Source organism: Crotalus tigris, unplaced genomic scaffold (genome assembly GCF_016545835.1).
Source record: "Crotalus tigris isolate CLP2741 ecotype Arizona unplaced genomic scaffold, ASM1654583v1 scf7180000017625.6296891, whole genome shotgun sequence".
Lineage (NCBI taxonomy): Eukaryota > Metazoa > Chordata > Lepidosauria > Squamata > Viperidae > Crotalus > Crotalus tigris.
The window spans coordinates 4,423,117-4,450,118 of NW_024096520.1; the positions used below are offsets into that span (position 1 = coordinate 4,423,117).

Consider the following 27,002-nt stretch of genomic DNA (forward strand, 5'->3'; position numbering starts at 1 on the left):
ATAAATGTAATAATTTAGTACTTATAATATTTTCACTAATTCATTTGGTAGAAACCAAATTCCTCTGGATTTAAAGATTTCCAAATAATCTATTCTGTTTTGACATATCAGTCATGCTCATACCACAAAATTAACATGCATCTCAGTAAAATACCTAATCTATTAGTTCTTTATGTACACTCTCATTGCCATGCTTCATCTTTAATTATCATACACAATTCTTAACCAATGATTGCAATAGAACAACAATGTGCATATATAGGCAAAGTTATATACTCATCCATGCTATTAACATTCTCATGAAAAGCAACTAACTTGTAGAAAATTTCTTGTACTTAAGATTTGCATCCCTTATTTCCTCCAGAAGTGTAAAGCAATATACATGGTTCTCCAATTTTTCCCAAACCATGTGAGATTGAATCGGTAGATTTCAGTGTGCTCTAAGAATAAAGTTATTCTATGAGGGCAATGGGTGGTTTGGATAAATACTTCCAAGGAATTTTTTGGATCTGAATTTTACCAGCTCTAATCCAATAACTGCACTACTATATTAGAGTGGCTATGTAAAGAACAGGGATTTCTCTATACCTTTGGAAGTCCTTTATCATTGTAATGTTTCCAATCAGGTTTTACATCATTATATAATAACTTGTACCTTGTTTTGCATATCTGGTTATTTGAATATTTAAGCCAATATGAAAACAAGATCAATGCGCCATAGAGGAATATATCTTACAATGTACACTGCTCCTGCTAGGTTAATGAGACCTAAAAGAAGCACAAATTGTGTTAATCAGTTACACTGGAGGTCCCCAAATTCTTCAACTCATCAATTCCCTCATAAAGTTTCAGTTTGTTCCTTAATCCCTGAACATTATATGAAAATAATTTTAAAAATACTTTAATAGCACTACAAATATTATCAATCCCTTGGACAGTGCCATTGAACTTTGAAGGTTGATATTGCTCACTCTGGGGAACTCCGAATTACACAAATATCTTTTATAAACACCCTGTGAAAACTTTGAAATTTACACTTTGCTGTCACGCATCTATGATCGCAATTTTAGAGAAAGTCGCATAAGGATATTTACTATAGATACGGAAGCATCTAAATTGCCCCTTCCACCTGGCTTAGGCAATTGTCAACAGGTGTCTGACCCCGCCTAGCCCTGCCCTGCTTTATTTTTGTCGAACAACTTCCCGCTTGACTCGTTTTGTCCAAACAAAAAAATAACTCATTACGGCTCCGCAAGATAAGAGGCAACTTAACCTGGCCTTGAGTCCTACTTTACACGTAAACATACACACGCACACCCCACCCGCCACCTCCGCACGCTGCCGAGAAAGTTACAGAGTGTTCGCAAATAGATTGCGGGCTTTTATAGCGCCTTTACCCAGCAGTCTCCGCGCCGCCGCGGCCGATTGGCTGCTTGGCTGCATAGGGGGTGGGAACGCGCACGTCGCGTTTTGTATGAAGCCGTGGACGCGCTTTCCTCCTCACCCGCCCCGCCGGTTTCTGTTCTTAGCTGCCGCCGGAGTTTTGGGCCAGTGGACGGATAAGGAGGCGGCGCCGGGGAGACGCAGGAGAGCCCCTCAGGTAGTGGGTGAACAGGGCTGTGGCGCTTCCCTCGCACGGCGAGCGGCCTCCGTAAAAGAGAAACCCACAAGTGGAAGGGAGCGGAAGCTTGGCCGTCTACGGCCGCTCCCAGTGCGGCCTGCCCCACCCGCCAGCAGCGACCGCTCCGGGAGCCTCTTCCTCCTCCTCCCCCCTCCTCTCTTCCGGAGAGGCGGTTGGGGTAGGAAGCCCCCCCCTCCCCGCCCTGGCATTGGCGCGAACGCTCCTTTGGGCGGGGGTTGAGAGCCAGCGATGGGGAGGGGGCGCCGAGGCTCCCTCGACTCTGTTGCTGTGCGAGGGCGGGGGGGGGAGCGGCTCACGTCTCTGTCGACTTCAGGGCGCGACGGGCTGCTCCCCTTTGGCGGAGTTAGTGGCCTCGAAGCGGCGGAAACAAAACGGTCTCTAGGTGGGCCTCGGTCCTATCAGGGCGTCCTCCTGCCCCCCCCCTCCTCCGCCCCGGTTACTCCTCCTCCGAATATGGATAATTCTGTTCCTTCTTCCCGTGGAGAAGGGCCGGCGGATCCCTCCCACGTTCGTCATATGTGTTAAAAGTCAAATTAAGACGTAAAAAACATACGAAAGAAGTTAAGTGTACTAGTTTTCCGACTTCACAGAAATCCTTGGGTTACTTGGCGGCATCTCTTCTGCTGAATCTCTGCAGTAGGACTGTCATTACAGTCCATTTGATCCTAACGTTTGAAAGGGAGCTTTGCTTTTAGAAGCCTGTTTTTTTGTAGATTTTTGGGAGTTAGTATTTCTAGGCCTTCCTGGCTTCCTGCCCTAAGAGCATCCCACTTGTATAATGCTTTTTTGAAGTGAGTGTTTGATATAGTTACAAAATCAGTAGCTCAGCTAAATAACGTGAGGAAATATATTTGATGCAAATTTATTGTCTCTGATTGTCTATCTTCTTTAAGGTAAGTAAACACAAAAACCAAAGTGTTTCCTGAGTATTCCCATTAATTACTACATCATGTGGAGGCCGCGCCCACCCCAGCGCCAGCAATACAAAAAAAGTTGCGATACATCGCGTCACGTGACGTGGGGAGTTTGGCATCCGTGACTTAGAATTATCACATTCATAAGTTCTAACTATGTTTTGAGGTAACTTTTGCTATAACAAGTGTTAGTACATATTTTGAGATTTTTAGGCTACTTTATAAGCAATAATCCAATAACACTACAATATAACTGCTTTCCCAATTTTAGGTGGTGCTGAAATTGAAAGAACTGTGTTTTGCCTGAAACTATTTAGAGACTTTGTGGCTGAGGTGAGATCTCTGTCTTTGTGGTTTATGAATTCTAACACACGTGTCAATTTTATGTAGAACCTATAAGCTGTAGTAGCACAGCACTGTATTCTGGTGAGGCCTGGATACAATGTTCAGTTACGCCATTAAACTCACTGGATGATTTTGAGGCAGCAGAACAGTAAAAATACGATTTTGTTTTACCACTAAAATAGCAACATTGTGGCCAAGGCTGCCACAGTTGTTTCCTTTGTCTCTTGATGTTCTATGATTTGTGCCTTATAAATGAAGAATTCTGACCTGAATAAGGGGGAGAGTGTGGCGTAAAAATCAGTAGTAAGACCATCATAACTAATATTTGTGAGAATTATACAGAGAAAAAAATATTTTTCTAGGAGACTTTTAAATATACCATTCTGATGAATGTTGCAGATTTTTGGATTTTGTCTTACTCTTGTACAATGTAACATCAGAGAAGGATAAATCTAATTATGATGACAGCTATTACCAATCACAGTATGCTATGACTAATAAAAGTAGCAGCAAGATCTATCATGCTTCATTGCTCTGAAACTAGCAGGCAATTAGTGATAAACATTAATATTCTCATACTGCAAATAGAGTAGCCAGAATAGTTAATCTCTATTAAAGTCAGAGGTTTTTCCTTAACAAACACCTGTCAAATAATGAAGGCCTATCAAGATGCTGTTGTGATTACCATAGCAACCACACTAATGTTGTGTGTTGAACATTGCAGTAGAAGGCTGTGTAATCAGAGTTAGGAAGAAGTATTTATGCAGTGTTCTGTGTTTTAAAAACTATGAACAATTGTACTTTTTGTTCTGAAACATGTTTGTGTTTTGGTTAATATAGTCAGTTAATTTACTAAATTATGCAACCTAATTTTAAATTCTTGTCCAGTGGACGGAGGATTTATGACCATATTCTTTTCCATTTTGGTTATTTACAAGGTGACAGGAACTGAAATTGAACTTCAAGAAAATATGTCACATTGGTAACGTATGTTTGAGGATTGATCATGAGAATAATAGTGGATCCTGGTGCTTTTGGAGAAAACATTCCTCAGAGATAGATAACTTGGTCACTTTCAGATGTTTTGGAATACAGCAGCTGGTACCATTGGCTGTTTTTTTCCTGAACCATGTGGAAGCTGTACATAAAACATCAGAATCCCCGTTGCTAATCAGTATTTCTGAATGGCTTCATGACTGTGATTGTCAAGTAGCCCTGATCACCTTGATGAATGATTTAGAATATGCCAGAAAAAGAATCAGTTGTAACAATGTTAAGCTTCTCTAGTTTTTTCATGACTTCTGATACCTTAAACCATGATATACTTCTTGATTAGTTATGTGATCTAGGCATTGGAAACAAGATAGGTGGTGATTTTGTTTTTTCTTCTAGGATTTCGGGCCTATGCAGTTTTGAAGCATTTATCTTGTAGAGACCCATATGTGCTTTTTAACAGGGGCAGTAAGGTCGCCATAGTATTTGTAGTCAGGTCATTGGTAATCAGATAACATTTCATTATCACTGTCTCTCAATTGAGATTGTATCAGTGCTGCATTGATATCTGGATTTTATAATAGGTCTGTATAAAGATCACTAACTTGAAGTTGAGTTCTCAAAAGATTATCCTTTTAATAAGTAGGTGGTCTACAAATTTGAGAATCGAATGTAGAATTATATATGCTGTTATGAACCACAGTTCATTTCAAATGATACATGAAATATAACTTTGAAGGAATGGCAAATATGTAACTATCTTTTTGGGAATAGTCTAGAGAAAACAAAAACAGTAAGGCAGAGGAAATAAAAAGCAAAAGAGCCGGACAGTGGCAATTACAGTTGTACTCACAAGTTTACATACTCCTTGCAGAATTTGTGATTCAAATTAAACTATTAAGTATCACAGAATAACACAATCATTAAACCATAGCAATAAAAGAAATAAAGAAATGGTCCTGTTCAAAGGCTTGCATGCCCTTGGTTCTTAATATTGCACCTTTGGCATCAGTGAGAACTTGCAGTTTTTTGTGATAGTTGTAAATTGAACTCTCTATTTTCTCCTGTGGAAAAACTGTGCATCCTTCTTGACAAAACTCCTCCAGGTCCTATAATTCTTTTGTTGACTAGCTTGAATGAATAGCATGTTTGAGATCTCACCAAAGTTGTTGAGATCAAAAGACTGGGGTGGCCATTCTAGAATCTTCTCTTTGTTTTGCTGCAGCCACTGAAGGGTGAACTTGACCTTATGTTTCAGATTATTGTCATATTGGAAAGCTCAAGTGTGTCCCGTGTGCAGTTTCCAGGCTGATGAATGCAAATTTTTCTCCATTATTTTCTGGTATTCTGCATTCATCTTGCCATCAATTTTTGACTAAATTTTCCAAGCTACTGTACCTCACACATAGAGAGACACCCAAAAAAATAAACAGCAGAGATCCACCTCCATGCTTCATAGTAGGAATGGTGTGCTCCTCTGCATAGGCTCTTTGATTCCTCTTCAAACAATATTTATAATAACCATAAGTTTGGTTTTGGTTTCATCACTTCAAATGATTTTGTTCTACTAATTTTGAGGCTTCTCTAGGTGCTGTATTCCATATTGTGAGTGGGTTCTTTTGTGGTACTTGTGAAGCAATCAGCAATGGCTTTTTTCTGGCAACTTTACCATGCGGCTCATTTTTGTTCAAGTGTCTCCTTATTGTGCATGCTGAAACAGCCATACCACTTTCTTTAAAAGAAGCATGTATTTCAGTAGAAGTTGACAGTGGATTTTTTCTTTGCATCCCAACAAATTTTCCTGGCAGTTGTGTCTGACATCTTTCTTGGTATTAACAAAACCCCTAATTTTCAACTTCTTGATGAGAGCTTGAACAGTACTGATTGGTATTTTCAAACATTTGGATTTCTTTTCATCTCCTTTTCCTTATCTATAAAGTTGAAACTATTTTCTTTCACAGCTCTTTTGACAGTTTTTATTTTATCCATGGTTCGTTAACCAGCAGTGCTGCTCTGGATGAATTATACAAAGATTTTTCAAGAGCTAAGAACCTTAATGACTATTTATACATAGATGTTAAGTACAATCAAATAATGCACTACTTATCCTTCATTGCCTTCACAACCTTTGTGGGACAATTATACCTGTAAAATACTGTTTATTTACAAAACTGCTCACTGTTCAATGTGATCAATCAGAAGTGACTTATTGCAGGAGGTTTAAAATTGTTCATGCTGAAGAACTTGTTAATTTAAAAAAAAATCCTTGATCAAAAGGCAAAGTTCTAGTGACAGAAAATTGGCTGTGTTTTTTATTTTGCCTTTATCCCATAGAACCTCCCCTAGTGCTCCTGGAACCCTAGAGTTTCATGGAATACATTTTGAAAAATTCTGCCCTTTTTACTTTGTTAGGAATAGAGAAAATGACTGCAAAAGAATATTTGCACCCACATTGAATGTCAGAAATATCCAGTCAGGAGAGTATTTCAACTCCTCAAATGCTTTGTCACTGTCTTCAATATTTATCCTTGAGAATAAATGAATCATAAAGGTAAATTTCATTGTAAAAAGATGAGCTAAAAGTCACAAAGAGATTTATACTACTTTTCAGGAATATACCAGTCACCCATTCAAAATATATATGTCAAAACCAGCAACTATTTTTTGAGTGGTCACTGTGCAAATATTTGTTATGTTTTCCCTGAGTACAGTAGTAAAATACAGTACGACTTTAGTTCTCATCTGTGTTTTTAGTATTCCCTTAAAAAAATTATATATATATATATATATTATTGTGAGATGATAATGTAACTGATGAAGTAGATTGTGGTCCATAGAAATCTATTATATGGTATTGGTTAGTTTTCTGGTAGCAAGACAATTTTTGCTGCTCTGGACAAGTTTGTACAACCCCCAAAAGAGCAGGAATGTGATATGGATCCAAGATGGAGTTAGTAGCACCTAACCCTATCAGCCTCAGAAGTTTGGAATTCTTGCAAAGCAGAATTGGGAAAGATGCAGAGAGAAATAGAAAATTCTTTATATAAGCAATATTTATTTATTTGTATCCAGAATTATTTATAAATCTTTATAGCTTAATATCAGAACTTGAAATTAGCCCAACACAGAATTCTAGCATAAGAATACAACTTGACATTAAGTCTAATAGTAGATTAAAACTGAGTAAAATATGCTTTTCAATAAATCTAAAATAGAATAAATTGGGACTAAATGCAATAGTATAGACCTAAAAATAATTAGAAGAAACACTTTTCAGAACACACTTTCAGTCACTACATAGACGAGAACAGTCTCAGTTTAATTTTTTCTGTGTTTGTAAAATGTTTGTGAAAATAGAGATAATACATAGTAAACTTTAAAATTAGCAGACCAAAGATAAAGGAAGAAATGTCTACTAAAACAGAATGAAAATTAATGTGTAAAAGCATATACAGATAGTCCTCGACTTAAAATTATTAGTTTAGTGACTGAAGTTATAGCAGCACTGAAAAAAGTGACTTATGACCAAATTTTAGACACTTGGCAACTGATTCCTATTTATGATGGTTTGCAGTGTCACAGGGCCATATGCAACCTTCTGACAAGAAAGTCAAGATTCACTTAACAACCATGTTACTAACTTAACAACTGCATTGATTCACTTAACAATTGTGGCAAGGAAGGTTGTAAAATGGAGCAAAACTCACTTAACGACTGTCTCATCTAGCAATAGAAATTTTGGGCTCAGTTGTGGCTGTAAGTCGAGGATTACCTCTATATGGAACAATTGTATCCTTTACATAAATATCTTCTAACCTGAGATCTATTTTATGCACATGACTCTGGTTACTGGTGATACAAATCCCTGTAGAAATGGTCTGTTTAAGGGATTCTGATCTAACACTCATGAGATTTGAATAGTTTCCTGAATGAGCTCTGAGTGTTTGTTGCCTTGTTTCGTGGTGGTAGTGTTAAAATATTGGCTGCTCTGTAAAATATGAAAATGGCTTAGACAGACTCAGATTTAAATTGGGAACAATAAATAGGAGTTTAGCAGAGCAAGACTGCGTGTACGGATCACATTGAAAATGGATTATAGTGCAGTTAGAGCAGTGGTTCTCAACCTGTGGGTCGGGACCCCATTTGGGGTCGAACGACCATTTCACAGGGGTCGCCAAACAATGCAGTCCGCCATTTTTTTTCCCCTTTTCCTTAGCTGTGCTACTCCCTTTTATTCTATTGGCTTTTGAAAGCCAATTGAATAGACTCTCTTGAATAGAGTCTAATTCTATTGGTTTTCAAAAGCCAATAGGAATTGTCCAGACTGTCTCTGCCCTGCTGAACCCGCCAAAAGTCCCATTCTGCAAACGGTGCTGCACCAGTTGAGTAGTCCTCGACTTACGACTGGTTGAGTAGTCCTCGACTTATGACCGGTTGGGGGTCGCGGCATTAAAAAGGTTGAGAACCACTGAGTTAGAGATAATTTATGGTTGCAAGAGCAGCAAAGAAAACTTCTCCGACAGCACTGTGTTCATTCAGTGGATTGTTAAATGGCATGAGATGTACTACACTAGGCTGTTGATAGGGGGAATTTGGACAATTCAGTGCAAACAATTGATTACATTCTTTACAGGCAGGCTCACCTGTTTCTGATGCTTTCAATTTCCAGTATTAAGGAAATCCATATTTCTAGTATAAATGTGGTTTAAATAATTATTTTATTTTGAACTCTTCTCAACTTACAAATTCTGAATATAGTCAGGATATCTCAAGCAGCAAAAGCTGCTATCAATCACCCTTGTCTTGACTGAATAAATCAGCTTCTCTGCAAGTTTGTTTCTATGGAGTCATTGGTTGCCTATTTGTGAATGGAGAGGATTTTCTTTTGCATAAAAAAGCCTCTTCTGGATCTGTCCTTGGTTTAGTTTTGGGTAATTATCATGTGGGCTAGTTTAATTACAGTATGCTATTTTAACCAATGTGATTAAAAAGGTGGTGGCATCACAACTTCAGATGCATTTAAATTATGCTGAATATCTTAAGTCTCTTGGTTGAGGTATACTAAAAATATTTTGATTGCCTTGGTGGATGACTCATCTTAGGAGTTGAATGGGTAGAGTTGTAGTTGGTGGTCATCTATAAAGTCCTATATGGCTTAAGATAGGGGTCCCCAATCCTCCGGTCCATGGACTGGTACTGGCCACGGCATGCCTGCAATAGGTCCGCACAAACAAGCAAAGTCCCATCCGTGGGATGTAGGCACACACAAAACCACACACTCTCTCCATGGAAAAACTTTCTCCACAGAACCAGTCCCTGGTGCCCAAAAGGTTGGGGACCTCTGGCTTAAGACATGGTTATCTTTAGAACTATCTTTCTTCTGCTCATTATGTGTGGCCAGTAAGATCTGGAAAAGTGGTTCCAGATTCAAACTGTAAACTGTCATGGGACCTAGAGGGTGAGAATTCTCTGTAGCTTCACATTCCCTGTGGAACAGCATTCCTCTCCCCCCCCCCCCCCCAGGATTATACAATCTTGATCTGGTTCAGTTGTAAATCTCTTCCAGCAAACCTTGACATAGAGTGTAATAGCTTATTCTAATTGTTTAATACTTGGTTGGTTGGGTTATCCTCCATAATATATGGTTATGTATGGTTACCTGTTTTTGTTACTTTATTGTTTTTATTATTGTTTTGACCCTAGTGTGTAAGCCATGTGGAATTTCTTTGGTGATCAAAAAAGCATACAAGCAAACAATCTTTTGAAATTTGTTGATATTTGGTATCATTGATCATGATAAATATGTCTGGTGCTTTTGGATTTTAGGAAAATTATATTCCAGTAGTTATTCTTTTTGATGACACTTGTCTTGAAGCTGTGCTAGGGAGAATTATTAATCATCTTGTATTTTTTTTAATCTGTTGCAAAGGAAATAGGTTTACTTTGAGATCTTCCCATCCAACCAGCTGTAGCCTTATTAAAGCTCTTTTCCAGAACCTCAGTCCTTAGGATTAAGGATCTACTCCTCTGTTGCAAGAAAATTTCAATGATCTCTTTTTCAAAATTCCTTCAGTCTGACCTGTGGTATCTCAGGTGTCTCAGTATATCTCTGGTCTGTAATATCTACCTTATTAAAGGACCATTTCCCTCTATATTTAATATCTACAAAAAATTACTATAATAAGGAATATTGCTGATTAATAGGCTAGATGAAGACAAATGAGTTCAGATTAATTCCAGATAAAATGGTGATGTTTGGTCAGTAGTAATGAAGTTTATAGCTCGAGGGTGAATCTTGGTTGTATACATATTCTGGTTATGGTAACAAGTGAATTTGCTTAATTACATTTGGGATGCCACCTTTATCCTCTCCAGAACATTTAATTTCTCTTCTGACAAGAGAATGAATATTATTTGGATTGAGCTTTGCAAGACACAATAAAAATGGCTTGTCCTACTTCTGACTGCCCTAGAAGAGTAGATATAGCATTTTCTCATTTAAGTCTGGCGCATACAAACACTTTGGGCAGAAGTAGTCAGTGGTAGAGTATCATGGGATTGACCTAATAAATATATACTGCTCAAAAAAATAAAGGGAACACAAAAGTATAGGATCCTATACGTTTGTGTTCCCTTTACTTTTTTGAGCAGTATATTTTGCATAAGCATTGGTCACCCATTTTTAGATAAATGTTCTTTGCAAAGCCGTGATATGTTACCATTAAAAAGTTTTAGATTTTAATGTAATAATATAGTATGTCCACATCATTTAAGATTGAGGAAACTTCTTAAATACTATGCAAATGTACTCTTGAAATGAGTTAAGAGGACTTGTTATTTCAAATTAGTGCATCAGCCTAGAACTCTTTGTAGCATAACATTTAAAGAATATTGGCTAAAGGAAAAATAAATAATGATACATATCCTTAACGTCAATGGAAGTTTTTCTAGTGTATTGCCCGTTTTTCCATAAGGTACATATGATGCAATATAAGAAATTCAATGTTTGTTATCCTTTGGATTTACTGTTACAAAGCATTTTTAAAATCTGAGAAATAGCATTTGCTAAAATATCAAATTGACTGAAAATCTTGAAGAATTATCTGAAGATTGTTTTACTTACACTGATTTTGTTTTTAATTAATTAGAAAAGTAACTTATAAACTGTCTCCAACTATACACATGTCTGGACAGAACTGTTGATCATGGATATCTAAAATTGTGTCACTTGCAATGAAACTGTACTCACAAACTTGTTTTATTCTTGTTTTTCTTGTACTGTTCTTTATTTTCATATCATTTCATATTTAAAAATAAATTTAAAAGTTTATTTAGGCTAAAATGTGGTAGGAGGGAAAAAGGCTCAGTTGTGGCTATATAGTGAGGAAGCTTCCACATCCATTTCAAATGAATTGCATTTTGTCATATCAGAAACCCAAATAAACATTTGTGATTTATTAAAACAAACGTACATAAATTATGAACTAATGTCAATACTGATGCCGTTTCTTCAAATAACCAAGTACTTTTCATCAAATATTTCCACAATTTCTCTCAAATATATTAGTCATTCTTAGTCTTAATCCTAAACCATTTTTTGTTCAGTAGCCTGTCTTTCTGACAGTCATTTAAGTCTTTGATATCCCGTGAAATATTATAATAGTTATAATGTACAACTGATGTGTATGCTTGAAAAAAAACACTATAGATTAAATAAGCTGAGGGTTTTTTGCCCTAGTTTTTTACCCTTATCATAAAGTGGGCTATCAGATATATTTTCCCATTTTTGAGGAATAATTTTTCAAGTATCCTTCTAAAATATTAGTATTAAATGTTAGTACACTGCAATAGTTCTTCCAAATTTTCATTTCACATATCTCATTTCACATAAGTCTTATATTGTTCACAGATAATCATACTATGCCAAAAGTAAGCACTCATAGCATAATCAAATAATAGACTTGAAATATAATCTTAGATGTTTTCAGCACTTTTTCTTAAAAGCTCATGACTTGCTCAAAAGCTTGTTCAAAAATGCTGAAAGATTTTGTTTACAAATTCTAAATGTTAACAAAACACATTTCCTGTATTCATTTAACGTATATAGCCAACAAAATATATTATGGCTTAATGTGATGGCCTGGTTTATACAGCATGTTAATACAGTGACCAGATTATTACAACATGCTAAAACATCTAATCCCATTTTCTCCTAGACTAGCATATTTTATGAATCTTTTCATAGAAGAATTTCATCAATTGACAAGTTTTGAATATACTCTGATATTTAAAGCTTAAGTCAACTGATGCATAACTTTTACTTTTAGAAACTGATTTATGCTTTTTTTTCCCCTTTCATACTGTACACATTTTCTAAATTCTTTTACATTTATGAACAAACCATTTTTATTTACTTGGGATTAAACTAGTGTTTACATTTATTTATTATCATACATAGGTCATATATTAGATTCATTTTTCATAGGTTCCATTTTTATTTATAAAGCACTTATGGGCAAGCCACCTTTACTTAGACTTTCAGCAGCCTCAGCCATTGTTTTCTCATTTGTTTATTAACCATCAGCTGATCACTGGGAACAGAGCAACAATTTCTTCCTGCTAATAAAGGAGCAAAAAGTAGAATTTTGATAAGCTTCTCACTTCCCTCCACATTCCAGCCTCATCTTTCTACTGAATGATTTTACTAATCCTCTCACTAGGAACAGGTGAACTGGCTACTTTTCTGCATAGTGAAACAGCCTGAGCTTAATAGCCAAGAACAAACCAATTCTTACAGTGGAAGAGAAATAGGATTTGACCGCACACGTGTAAACACACAACAAAATGGGCTAAATAAACCAGATTGTTTTTTAGTATTTTTTACAAACCGTATTTTATATTTGTAAATTATTTATAGAAAACTCTTTAATGTTTTATGGTAGAGTGCTGTGATTGTTCTGTATGAACAATCATTATTAGTACAAAACTAGATTGTAGTGGTAAAGGGGAGGCAATTCTGTAAAAATCTATTACTAAGAGCAAAATTCACAGATCTATGTAACATAGATTTGCTTGATTGGAAGTCCATTTCTATGTTGGCTTTTGCAAACAATTTCAAACTCTTCTGAGAGTAGGAGATTATTCCTTTTGTTTAATCTTTTAGAGAGAGATGTTATCCATTCCATGTATATTCCATTCTATTCAAAATGTTGTGGCTGACAAAGAGTTAGTGGGAGACTAGTATAGCTATTTCAGGCTCATTTGCCCTCATCAGCTAGTCACACCCTTCAGGGATTCGAACCTGTGCAGCTTGCATGTTAGGCAGCTGTATTACCCTTTTGAGCCACAGGTTTCTGCTGACAGGAGTAAGGGGGAACCTGTGGCTCAAAAGGGTAATACAGCTGCCTAACATGCAAGCTGCACAGGTTCGAATCCCTGAAGGGTGTGACTAGCTGATGAGGGCAAATGAGCCTGAAATAGCTATACTAGTCTCCCACTAACTCTTTGTCAGCCACAACATTTTGAATTTATAGTGTTCACAGTATGTGAGGTCTGCCTGCAAAACATGCTCCTAGATTGGAGCGAACCGCAGAACAGATTGATTTATATTTGGTAGACCGATGCCTCACCCAACAGATAAGATTCCACTCTATGTATACAGTATTTGAAATAGTTCTGATTTTTGTTGTTTTTGTAGCATTTCATTAACTATAATCAATTCCCTATGAATGACTTGAAAGTATTAACTGCCTAAACTTGCCCACAGTAGTGAAAATAATAGCTTTTTCTGTTTAGCTAAAATAGAAAAGAACAAGATAACAAAAAAAAAAAATGCTGCCTAAGATGCATTACCAGAGTGGAAATAATGGAATGGTTCATATTTGAGGAAAATGACCACTCTCATCTCCACACTCTCAGTTTTTGAAGACATCATAATTAAGGGATGATGTGAAAATGAATACATTGAAGTTATATAGGGTATATGGGTAAAAAACATGTACCTGAAAAATTATAAAGAAATTTGGGCTGATGTTTGTGCTACAAGCATGATTTTAATTCCACTAACTCAGGGGTAGGCAACCTCGACTCTTTTATGATTCATGGACTTCAACTCCTAGAATTCCTGAGTCAGCATAGCTGACTCAGGAATTCTAGGAGTTGAAGTCCATGAGTCATAAAAGAGCCGAGGTTGATTACCCCTGCAATAACTACACCCTTTGGAGCACACTTCCCCCTCAGATCTGGCAGATCCTTACCCTCTTAGATTTCCAAAAAGCTCTGAAGATCTGGCTTTTCCCACAAGCCTTCAGTGAGGCTGGAGCGTATTGAAGCTCTAAAGTTTTTCTGTGAAGGAAGATGTATTACATTTGGGAGCACTTGGAGGTTGTGTGTTGAGTTTGCCCAGGTTTATGCTGCAGAAGATGGGCAGCTACACATTTTTTTAAAGTAAATAAAGAATTCAAAGAAACAACAGGCAATAAGACAAGAGAGAAAAAAGCTGCGGCTTTACTGTTATGCTCATGGAATTTGATTTTTCAGTGTGTTTTCTATCTCTCTTCAGTTACTAGCTTTAGCATTCACAAACATCTATTCATGACTTATTTGGCGAGCTTTAATTTAACACAGCAGAGAGTAAAAATGACAAAAATTATGAAAAAAATCAGAAAGTCTTGATTGACTCTTGATTGTACAGATTATAAATTGTAGACATTTAAAGTAAACAAAATAATAGAACTCCAGTAAGATTGTACAGGTTTACAGATAATTGCCCATTGATAAATGGGTATTATGTTTACCTTTTCTTTGCAAACAACCTAGCTTCAAAGGCTCAGGTTAAAGCACAGTTAAATATATTTGGTTGGGAGAGAGAAGTGGAATAAGGAAAATAATGTCTATGGCTAAGGAAAAAGCAATCATTAAATTGAAATGCTAAATACTACTTTTAATTTCCTCTCTTGAATTCAATGTCTAACATGTTGGGTCCCACTTACCTTGCTACATTTCAAAACATGGAGCAAATGACAAAATATGTGACTAAAACCCTTTTTTTAAAAAAAAAATCTAGATATTGTCTCTGTTTTTTGGTCTGGTTCACTGATAAAGCTAAATGTGATTTTTTTAAAAAAAATCATGATTTTTTTAACAAGTCATTATGACTTGGCCCACACATAATATGAAACCATAAGAGTTGAGATGGCATGGTACAGTAAACTAGGACAAATTACATTATGGTTTATATATATGTGTGTATAAAACAATCCATAAAAACAGTGGAGGGGGATATATTTTTGTCAGGATATCCAGATTGTTTATATTGTAATGGTTCAATTGCGGTTTTTTTTTTTTTTAAAAAAATGAAAGATCCAATTCAAGTTACTTTTAAATTCAGTTTCATTTTTATTTGTGTTAATTGAAGTAATACAGAAAATGAGATTTGCCTGGGATAATTATAGTGGATGAAAAATAGATTTTTGCTCATGATTTTTGTACTTCTAATTAATAAAGACAGAATACATTATGCAGAATAAAGTGTTTAAATTATAAAGTTCCTAAATACATGTGATACTAGTGGGTGGAAGCATCAGATGGATATTTTATAACTCTATTCTGACCAACTCAGAGGCTGAAAAGGCATATTTTTTTTTCTTTCCCAATTTATTCTCTTATTTGATAATTCACCATTCTGTATTTTCTGTAACATAACTGCAAGTAGAAATTTTGTTCTGCAGTGAGTCTTTTGATTCCCCTTTTTCAAGTTCTCGGGATTGGCATCAGAAAGTTTTCCATCCCTCTGAATTAAATTTGGAAAGTATACAAAGGACTGACAGAAGGGAAAACCTTCCCTGATTCTGTTTGCTAAAAAGAGTTGATCGTGTTCCCCCATAAGAGCAAAGTCTGCTTTGCATTTAAAAAATATATATAATTTCTACAATACTGTATGTATGTGTAAAGGTATAAAGATGTAGAAATCTCATTTTCATAATAGGAGTCAATTCCAGTTAAAGCAGCTTGTCATGTCTTAATTGAGGCTTATACTCATAATCTAAAAACTCTTGGCATCTAATAAAGATACTGACCTGAACTTTTCAAAGAGTAGCTTCCTTTGTTGAACATTACATTTAAAATTGTAAATCCAATTTGATATGGCATAGGAGACTGGGTTTTCAAATGGGTTTTAGTTACGTATTGATAAATCAGAGCCTGCTTTTTAGTCCTATGAAGTAGGCTAGGCTTGTCTAAGATATTTATTCATAGTTTAAGCCTAACATATGAGACAGTAGTGATGTTTGAACATGACCTTTGCTCAGATTTACTCTAGTTTCTAGAAGATGAGTTTGCTACAAATGCAGTGTTCATTTCCTGGTTGCTCACATTAAATCTAAATGAAGAAAACTGTGTTTCAATTAAGGGTACTGATGCAGTTAGCTATTACTCTGATCCTTAATGTTCATATAGACAAAAGAAAAAATTGCACTGGGTAAAGGTCATTAAACTTTTTCTTGTCCTGTTTGGTATGGAATTTAAACAGAAGGATTTATTTATAAACCCTAAATCTGTTAATTGTAATTGAAAACCGATGTAAGTCTTCAAAATAACACACTGAAAGCAAGTTTTGTTCTATCTTGAGTTTTTAATTAAGAAAGCTAACGTAGCATTTGGCAGCTGACAACCGCTTACTTCATGCACTGAATTTAACTACAGGAAACAGTTTTAACTCTTGCAGATTTTTCATTTTTCTTACCCACTCACTGAATAATAAAGTAGTCTCCAAAGCCAGCTGTGGGAACATATTTTAAACAGTTGAAGTTAATTTTCTTTATTATTAATTTATTTGGGATATGTATATGGCAGACATGTCAAACACAAAGCCCGGGGGCCAGATGCGGCCCGCGAAGTGGTTTCATGTGGTCCGCAAAGCCATCCTGGAAACAGTGAGGGAACAGCCCCTGCTGCCTTGGCACTAGCCCAGGCCGGCTGGGAGCTAATGTACAATTTTGTGGTGGCACGACCATCCAGCCGCCGCCCCCCTGCATGGCCTGAGAGAAACAGTGAGGCTCCTCCGTGGACCATGCCTTGGCACTTGCCCTGGTCCCAACCCCTTCTGCCAGAGACCCTCAGATCTGTCCCACTCCTGCCCAGGCCCCCACAGGCACCCTTGACACAAATGATGTAGAGCTGGCCACGCCCACCCAGTAGGCCACACCCACTCTGGCCACACCCACCCACCCACCCACCCACCCACCCCGAGGACAACCGCAGTGCTTATGCGGCCCTCAATGAAATTGAGTTTGACACTCCTGGTATATGGCAACCCAACTCATAAAGCAGCATGCAAAAACCATTAAAAATAAAAAAGAAAGATAAAACATACTATTAAAACAAACAAAGCAAACAATAATCAGAATTAAATATGTTAGGTCTTACCAATTGGAACTCTGTTCATCCTGAGGGGAAGAGCCAAGTCCTAACTGTCTTTCTCAAGGCCTATAGTGTCAGGGCCAACTGTAACTATGTTTAATAATTGATTGCAGCCACTAGGATACTGGAAAATCTTGTATTCTGGGAACTCTAAAACATTCAATTTTCTTGTTGGCCACTCTACTCTGGCTCTTCTGGAGGTAGTCCAACAGTTTTCCAGAAATCCTCTGGGACAGACTGTTTCCTGTTTCAGAAATGTACTTCTGGAAAACTGCTGACTAGTGCAAATAACCCAATCAGCATAACTGGAGAAAAACAGAACATTCCAGAGTTTCCCAGTATGTTCTATTCTTGGAATGGAACACTTTGCCCATCTTTACCAATTATCTTGCTGTTGAAAATATAAGAGAGCCACGTTTAATTCACTGCTGAATTAAAATCTACTCATTTTAAAAAATGCAAGCTATATGAAACATCTATTCATGGGACTTATTTTATTCCCCCAATTTTAAATATATACTTCTTTAACTCAAAATATACTACTTAAAGCATGTTTTAAAACATATGCCATTGCAAAAGTCTAGGAATTAAGATTCAGTCCTCACTTAACAATGCTAATTTGGACTGGAAACTTTTTAAGTAGTATGTTGTAAGTTAAAAAACCATGTCACTGTGCAACTTAGCAATGGCAATTCCCACAATCCAAGGAACATTCAGTGAGAATCTCATGTGATTGTAACTTGTAACTCCCTGCCAGCTTCCTTGTGACTTTGCTTGTTGGAAGTTTGCAGGGAATGTTGCAAAGTGTGGTCATATGGCCATAGGATGCAGTAGTGGCCATATGTATGAGGACCTGTTATAAGTAGCACTTGTTCAGTGGAATTTGTAAGTTTGAAAGGTTGGTGAACAAGTGGCCCTTAAAACAAGACCACCTCTAATATTAATCTGACAGCAATGTTATTGCCTCTGATCAAATTACTAAGCAAGCAATTTTCTTGGAAATTGATGTTGCCTAAGTATTTTCAAATTTTGCAAAAGTAATATTTGATGAAATGCATGTCTTTTTTAAGTTTCTCAAATAAATTGAGAATTGTACTTTGGAAGTTCTTACTCTCTAGGGCCTTTATGCCCCTACGGTAATAAGGCTTCTAAGACAACAAATAAATACATTGGAGGAACAGGGGAGATAACCTCTATCTTATTTCTCCCTTTAAAAGCACCCTGAGCTTCATGATAAATCTTTTCCCCAAGACTGTAGAGATGGGATGGGAAGACGGAAAGGAATAAAAGGCTGCACAAAGGATCTTTAAAAAATTGAATGTATTGTCTCATGAATAGATTATATCGGTTTACAAAGTAGCTGTGTTGGATTGAGGCAACAAAAATAATATGTGGTACATTAAAGCAAGTCAGTATTGTACACTGAAATAATTGTGTTGCACTGCTTAAAGGAAGTTAATTGTATTCATGGTTACTGTTTTGAATCTGGTACTCTTCTCACAACTCATTTTTGTGAATGAATTGTGCAACCATGGAGAGCAGTCTGCAACTGCAAGCCACTTGCAATTGTACTGATGAATTTTAGTAGTGAAATCACCAAAAATTAGTGGCAATATTTCCTCATGTTTTGAATCACAAAATAAATTATATATACTTTATAACATCACCCAGGCAATTCTGACAGTCACCAGTGCCCTAGTCACTTCTCAGTTCTATTACTATATGGGGCTGTCATTGAAAACCACTTGGAAATTGAATTATGGTTGGATCACTTCTATCAAGGGAGCAGCATTCCTAGATAGACCACATATAAAGTATCTTTGGATTGATACACTTAGTTGGGTTCAGTGTCTTAAAATAAATGGTATCTCTTTAAAAGAATTGAAAAGGCTTTGAACTGTAATTGTTCAAAAGAAAAGGATTTAAGCAAAGGACAAAGTTGAAAAAAAACTGTGCACAAGGAAACAGAAAGGGCAAAGGAATTGTGGTTTAGTGTACCATATATGCTGGCGTATTAGGCGACCCGGCGTATAACACAACCCCGTCTTTATAGCTGGGCCGCATTCCTAGAACATCGTCTTATACGCCGGAAACTACCAGTATTTCCGGCGTATAAGACGACTTGGTGTATAAGACGACCCCCGTCTTTGGCGCCGATTTCAGCGCTCGCGGAAGTCGTCTTATACGCCGGCATTTACGGTACTATAGTAAATATATCTATTAAGCAACATGGCTATTCAAATATTCTAAGATTATTTTACTTACTTAAAATATAAAGAATTAATAATGTACATGTAATACTTGAAGTGCTAATGTTCATTATATCATATTTTTTATTTATACACACACACACACACACACACATATTCTGTTTTGAGCACAACCATTGCAACTGTAGGGAAGCCAAATAAGTAGACTGGTGTAATCATGCTGTTTTTATTTATAGCATGACCTCAGACTTAAGACTCAGTGTGGATTAGCTCACTTGAATTTCCAATCATATGAGCTGTCCTTTGTATAGTGAATGAATTATCTGCAGGAGTAGGAAATAATACTTAATATTTTTGGTATGGCAAAGAATCAGAAATGGCTGTTACATTTATCAGACACACCCATTCCTTCCTTTCTGTTTCCTTATGCTGTTAAGAATACAGTAAAAAAAGACAGTGATACAATGCTATAGATTGAAGTAGAACAACATCTGCAGTGTTTCAGCTAAGGAGAAGATGATGATGATCCAAGAAACCCAGTGTCGTATATACAAAAAGAAGAATTGAGAAGAGTTAGAAAAGTTGAGAGGAGAGCCAGTAGCTTGTAAAAAACAACAACAACAACAATTGTGTTAGAAAGGCCAAAGAAACAACTGGGTCAGTTGGTTGAACTCTATAATGGCAGCATGATGTGATTTCCAGTTGTTTGACAGCAACAAAATCACTCTCAGTTAATTTGAAATTTCGGGTAGACTGTCCTATTCTGGATCCAAAACACATACTTTATTATTCAGTTCAGTATTCTTTAATTCCATACGTGTATTTTTCACCAGACTACAATGCATATTGGGTTCTTAAAAAATCAAACTAGATTCTAGTCTGCAATCTTAGATTCCATTGTTGCATTTAAGGAATTACTTGATAGATGCAGTTTAATCTATATTTAGTGAGGAATGGGACCTCAGAAAGTTTCTGGATGGAGGAAATAGCAATAGAATGTGCTGAAAGTTGCCTTTACTATATGCATTTACTATATTTTCTTTGTCTCCCTTATTCAATGAAATATCTTGAGTTTAAAAAAAAAACTCTTGCATGTTTTAATAATCAATTTGTTTTTTCCCCATAGCTATGGCAGCCATTCGGAAAAAACTGGTTATAGTTGGTGATGGTGCCTGTGGCAAGACATGTCTGCTGATTGTATTTAGTAAAGACCAGTTTCCTGAAGTTTATGTTCCTACAGTATTTGAAAACTATGTAGCAGATATTGAAGTTGATGGAAAGCAGGTATGTTTTTCTGCCACTGTCAATTTATGATTAAAAAATTTTATAGGCTAACATATGTGAACTAAAGTTTTGTGCCATGCATTGAATCCAAAATGCTCTTCCATTCATAAATGGTCCTGCTGAAGACAAGAAGGTGAGATGTGACTTTAGGAGATGCTCTGCTTTGGCATCATATCCGAAATCTTGAAATGGTGTTGTGTAGTTCTTTGTAAATCTCCAAATTATATTTTTGTTGTAATTGCACATAAAAAACAAAGCAGAAATTAACCCATAATTTAATATAGAATTTATTCCTTGTAAATAATTTGCAAATTGGAGTGGGTCTGAATATTCGGCTCTGAATTATTTAAACTTATTTATGCTATGCTATTAATATAAAACAGTCACATTTAGTAATGATGAACGCACTAAACATTTGAACATGTAAATGGATTTTTGTTTCAACAAGCCAGCAAAGAACTTTAAGCACCTTATAGTAGTTCTATCCCTTTGGGTCAGTACCAAAACCAAGGAATTACTCCCATAGCTCTGTCATCCCAGCTGAAGATACACCTACATAGCACAGGATGCCTGTTTGGATGAGGGGAGGTGGCAGCCTGTGAAATGAATTTTGACTAGCTATGTTTTGTCAGTATTTTTTTTCCTTTTCGGGTATGAATGTACTTATTATTCCTGTAGGTGGAGCTGGCCTTATGGGATACAGCTGGACAAGAAGACTATGATCGACTTAGGCCACTTTCATATCCAGACACCGATGTTATACTAATGTGTTTTTCAATTGATAGTCCAGATAGTTTAGGTAAGTAGGTAAAATTGAAATGCATGCCATACTCTGTAAATTACTGTACAAGGTAGCCCTCGTTGAACAACCACTTCTTCAGTGACTGTTCAAAGTTATAATGGCACTGAATGAGGGAGATCTACAATAAGTCCTTGTAATTGTGGCTGCCACAGTGCCCCCAGGGCTATGTGATGGCAATTCAAGTGTTTGGCAACCATCTTGCAATTAGGATAGTCACAGCATCCTGCGGTCATATGATTATCATTTGCGATATTCATTGCCAGCGACCAATAACCAAAATCAACAGGGAAGCTGGCAGAAGATCACAAATGGTGATCACTTAACCACAAGATACTCTGACCATGCCGGATTCGCCTAACGATGACAACTGGGACTGCTGCAACTACCATTGTAAATCAGGGTAGTTTTGTGGTGTCTTATTTTACCCTCACATTGCTTAGTGAGAGACTCTGCCAGTTTTAATTACCATTGTTAAGCAAGGACTACCTGTGTTATCAGCATCCTGTACAATATATAAATGAGATAAAATTGAGAGACAATAGTACAGTAACAACATAATTTCTGTCTAGTAATGAAAATTCATCTTTATAAAATCATGTCCTTGCTTGAAAGAAAGGGGCAAAGTGTTATTTTAAATGCACAATTGACCGCAATTGAGCCAAAAATTTGAACAGTTAAGTGAATTTTGCTCCATTTTACAACCTTTCTTGCCGTGGTTATTAAGTGAGTCACTGGCATTGTTAAGTTAGTAACATGGTTGTTAAGTGAACTTTGCTTCCCCATTGACTTTGCTTGCCAGAAGGTCACAAAAGGTGATCATATCACTCCAGGACACTGCAACGGTCATAAATATGAGCAAGTTGCTTAATGTCTGAATTTTGATCATCTGACCATGGAGTGCTACAATGGTCGTAAGTGTAAAAAACGGTCATAATTCACTTTTTTCAGTGCCATTGCAATTTCAAACAGTCACTAAATGAATAGTTGTAAGTCGAGAACTACCTGTACATGTCTTAGAAAAGGTGTGACTTTTAACTGTTCATATATGCTTTATTAACGTTTACCTAATATTTAATTTAAATATTAACTTAAAATATTTTTATAACCTATTTTTCCAACACAAACCTCCACTATTAGTCATGGGCTACCGTGTTAAATAGACACCGGAGGGCTCGTCCTGTGAGGCAGCTTTATGATATAGAAGAAAGTGGGGAAACTAATTCCCATGACTATCTTTGGATAAATAAATCTGTAATATTATTTTTAGTTTAGTATTGATTGAAGAGTTGATCTCTGGTATTTGCTTCATCTCAGAAAACATTCCAGAGAAGTGGACTCCAGAGGTGAAACACTTCTGCCCCAATGTACCCATCATTCTGGTAGGAAATAAGAAGGATTTGAGGAACGATGAACACACAAGACGGGAGTTGGCTAAAATGAAGCAGGCAAGTCATCTTTTTTGTTATTGTTGTTAGCCTTGTCAAATAAACTGTGCCAGTTTTGGTTAGACAGATAGCCCTTGTTTAGTAACTGTCTCAGACAGGAACCATTTGCAATTATAGCAGTGATGAAAAAGTAATTTTGTGGCCAGTTCCTGCATTTGCAACCTTCATCGCAGCTTTCTCACTGTCACATGTTTCCTATTACAGTCAATACACATTGTCTTATGCCTGACCCATTTTTTTCCCTTTTCTTGCCCCTTCACAGGGCAAAGATAATTAAAGAAATTATCTCTTCCTGAGCTGCTTTCTTCCACAGTCCAGGGGTCCTTGAAAGTTAACAAGCTCCCCTCTTCATCCTTAATTAGCTGATTAGGACCCTGGGCCAGCTCCCAGCTGCTGTCTGAAATTGACAAGACCATAATCAGATTCACATTAAAGGCTTTTATTTGCCTTCTAAACTACTCCCTAGGGCAGGAGTGTCAAACTGCCTTGCCGAGTTTGACATGTCTGCCCTAGGGCATTCCTTTCAATGGTATTCCCTGTTGCATGCTTGCTTACTCTTGTAATCTCTTCCTCTCCACTGAATGTAAATACAAACATCACTTCTCTTTCTAGCTAATTATCCCAATGGCAGGGTGAATGTTCCAAAGGTCAGGGAGTGAGGAGGGAAGGCTATAAGATTTGCTCATGAGTCAAGTTCCTGAAACCTTCCCCACCATTTGGGCTCACCTGGCTGTTTAGGGTTGTATCCTTTTAATGTTGTAAAGCAAACTAAAGTAAAATCAGTTGGCAGCACAAGGAAACAACAGCCAATGACTTACTAGCCAGCCATAAACATCCCAATCAAAAATTAAAAACCACACACAACCAGGCACCATATAAATATTACCACATAGAATAGCCCAATCATGAAGTAAAATCATCAGTGGTGATCACATAATTTTTACTTAGTGATAGATAGATAGATATATATATATATATATATATATATATATATATTATATATATATATATATATATATATATGCTGAAAAATCTTCATTTCATTAATATGATGGTATGTATAAGAATATATATATATATATATATATATATATATATATATATATATATATATGCTGAAAAATCTTCATTTCATTAATATGATGGTATGTATAAGATTATTTTTAGAACATGGGATGAAGGTGGTTTTAAGTTGTACTTCTTTACCATTTGGATTACTAAAGTTTCTAAATTTGTGTTTTCACCAGAAGTAGAGATTCTTACAGAAAAACTAAACCATTATGAATCGTGCCAAACTGCATAAAAATTAATGTCGTAGTTTTCAAGGTGTCCAGTATTGATTGTAGTAAGCCTTTAAGTAACTTTCCCAATATTCCCAATATTCTTTTGTCAGTGTGATTAGACTGATACTTCCTTCCAGATGCTCAGTCCTTTTGATGTCTCTTGCCTAATGTATTCAGTGAGACCAAATAGGGACTGGAGAATACTGTTAACAAAAATAGTAATATAGGAAAAAATATAGAAATGATACATTATGTTTATACAATAAAAATAGAAATTAATCAATCACAGTGTGTAAGTCATGAATTATGTGCAAAAAATAAATTAGTGAAAGGCTATATGAAAAACTGAAAAATTACTGTCCTTAAAATTTAAAATTGCACAAATTATGGAAGGAAAGAAAAGAATAGAAAACTAGAGAAACAAAGTAACTGAATTAAAAATCATCCCATTCCACATTCCAGGTTCATGCCAAGTTTGAGCATAATCCTTCTCTCCGTACTCTTAAAAATGGCAGTATAAATAGGTTTCTGAAATATGGAGAGAAGAAAGATTATGCACTGTACATGGCTACATACAGAGGGAATTGCCTTCCTAGTGGTTTAGCAGTCTAGGAAGCTTCCATTTCTAGACTGCTGTACTTCAAGATGACCATTCCACATGTGCTTCCCAGAGCTATGTGCAGGAAAATAAAGTGATTATTGTAATGTGTATTTATCTTTATAAACCCCTTGCCTTCATATTAATTAGCTTTTTTTTTTAATAGGAACCAGTCAAACCTGAAGAAGGTAGAGATATGGCAAATCGCATTGGTGCTTTTGGATACATGGAATGCAGTGCAAAGACCAAAGACGGTGTGAGGGAAGTTTTTGAAATGGCTACTAGAGCTGCTTTACAAGCCCGACGTGGCAAGAAAAAATCTGGGTGCCTTCTGTTGTAAGCACAGCCAAGGGAAGATGGCTGAAGCAGTGCCCGGCACTCAATGAATTTTTGAAGTGCTGTATATTAATCTTAGTGTATGATTACCAGCCTTTTTCATTTATCTATAATTTACTTAAGAGATTTAAAATTGAGTCTTGCTACCAGTATTTAGAAGCCAACCATGATTTTTTTATAATGGTCTGCATCAAATACATCTGTGCACATAAGGGTTAACTTCAACATTCCTTTAACAAAACTTTTTCTGCATTTGCAGAGTATGCTATGCAGAATATGCCAGGCACTAATTCAAGACAATTCTCTAACTTCTTGCTTTTTTTTTTATAAATGGGAAAAAGCTGGCGACACTGAGAATTGGGCTGTAACTACTCCATAACTAACATGTTCTAGCCTATTCAGGTACAGCACACATAGCTGTGGAAAGATCCTGAATAAGTTCAGTGTTTTCACTTTAAAAGAAGGATTTTTTTCTCCTCCTTCTGTTTGAAAGCTCTGAAGCATAAAATAATAGTTGGAAAATTATTTCTCTGAAACACCAAAAGTCCCACCCAGCTATGAAGTGACAGTTCTGTGATTTCATGTTAGTTACCTTATAGTTACTATGTAATTAGTGCCACTTTGTGTGTTACCAAAAATAAATCTATATGCCCCAGTTAGATGTAGTATTTTTTGTATAATTGGATTTCCTAATACTGTTGCTTGTAACTTCTGCGTAAAGTGTTCTGGGTTTTTTTAAGAGTGTACTTTCAAATAAAGGCAAATGAAGAATGGTGCCCTTCCCACATTTGTAACTATCCAGGTCATTTGTATGACTTAAAACACACCCAGAAAAGTCATCTTTAATACCTCCTTCAGGAGTAAGGGAAAGGCCATTATTTTTACATTAAAGGTCACTGAATGTTCCAGAAGCTTTAAGTTAACCCCTGCTGGATCTGGTTCCAATCTGAACATAAACTTTTGCTTATCATCTGCTGGCCAAGTTCCCATCCTGTGAATGTCCTGCTGTTCTGCAGCAAACTAAACTCTTCTCTATTTCTTGTTTCCAACAACTAATAGAATAAAGGCAGTTTTCTAAGCTCCCTGTATTGTGGTTGTTTATATTTCTCACTGTTATTCTGCAAATATAAATCTTGACATAAGAGTTTGAATTATCTGATCCAAAAGAAAATCTAAAGGAAACCTGAACCACTTCCATATTAGCATATTTCCTAGTAATGCTGTATTCACAAAGCCAGAGTAACTCTTTTGCTTCTGAATATGTCAGCTAATTTTGTGCCTAAAGACAGAGGTGAGTATCAGCAACTAGTATCCCTCAAGTTGCTACCTAAGTGCCACAGGAGAGCAGCTCCTTTCTTTCAGGGAAGATTTATACTTCCATTGGCACATTAAGCATATATAAACAAAATATTTTAACTGCATAGAATTTCTAGAATATGGTCATCAATAATATACCAAACAATGTTACAGTACAAGTAGTTCTTGACTTAAAACAGTTCATTTAGTGACCATTCAAAGTTATAACAGCACTGAAAAAAGTAACTTATGACCACTTTTTTTAACTTACAACCATTGGAACATCCCCATGGTCATGTGATCATAATTGAGACACTTGGCAACTGACTCAAGACAGTTGCAATGTCCTGGGGTCATGTGATCACCTTTTGTAACATTCTGACAAGTACTGCAGGCCACTTTAGCTGACTGTGTTCAGCAGGTCAGCAGTTCAAA

At 36.3% G+C, this 27,002-nt stretch overlaps 1 protein-coding gene across 2 annotated transcripts; it reads left to right on the plus strand.

Moving 5' to 3' along the window:
* Nucleotides 1–1,449: 1,449 nt before the first annotated feature.
* Nucleotides 1,450–26,353, plus strand: RHOA (ras homolog family member A). 2 transcript variants are annotated; one of them, XM_039333995.1, is made up of 6 exons: nt 1,450–1,600; nt 2,828–2,889; nt 20,650–20,807; nt 21,486–21,606; nt 22,924–23,054; nt 25,102–26,353. In XM_039333995.1, the coding sequence occupies exons 3-6, from the start codon at nt 20,652–20,654 to the stop codon at nt 25,273–25,275; spliced, it is 582 nt and encodes a 193-aa protein (XP_039189929.1). In that variant the 5' UTR covers nt 1,450–1,600; nt 2,828–2,889; nt 20,650–20,651; the 3' UTR covers nt 25,276–26,353. The 2 variants fall into 2 exon arrangements, with proteins under 2 accessions (XP_039189929.1, XP_039189939.1); XM_039334005.1 differs by lacking the exon at nt 2,828–2,889 and having other exon boundaries at nt 1,453–1,600.
* The last annotated feature ends 649 nt before the right edge of the window (nt 26,354–27,002 follow it).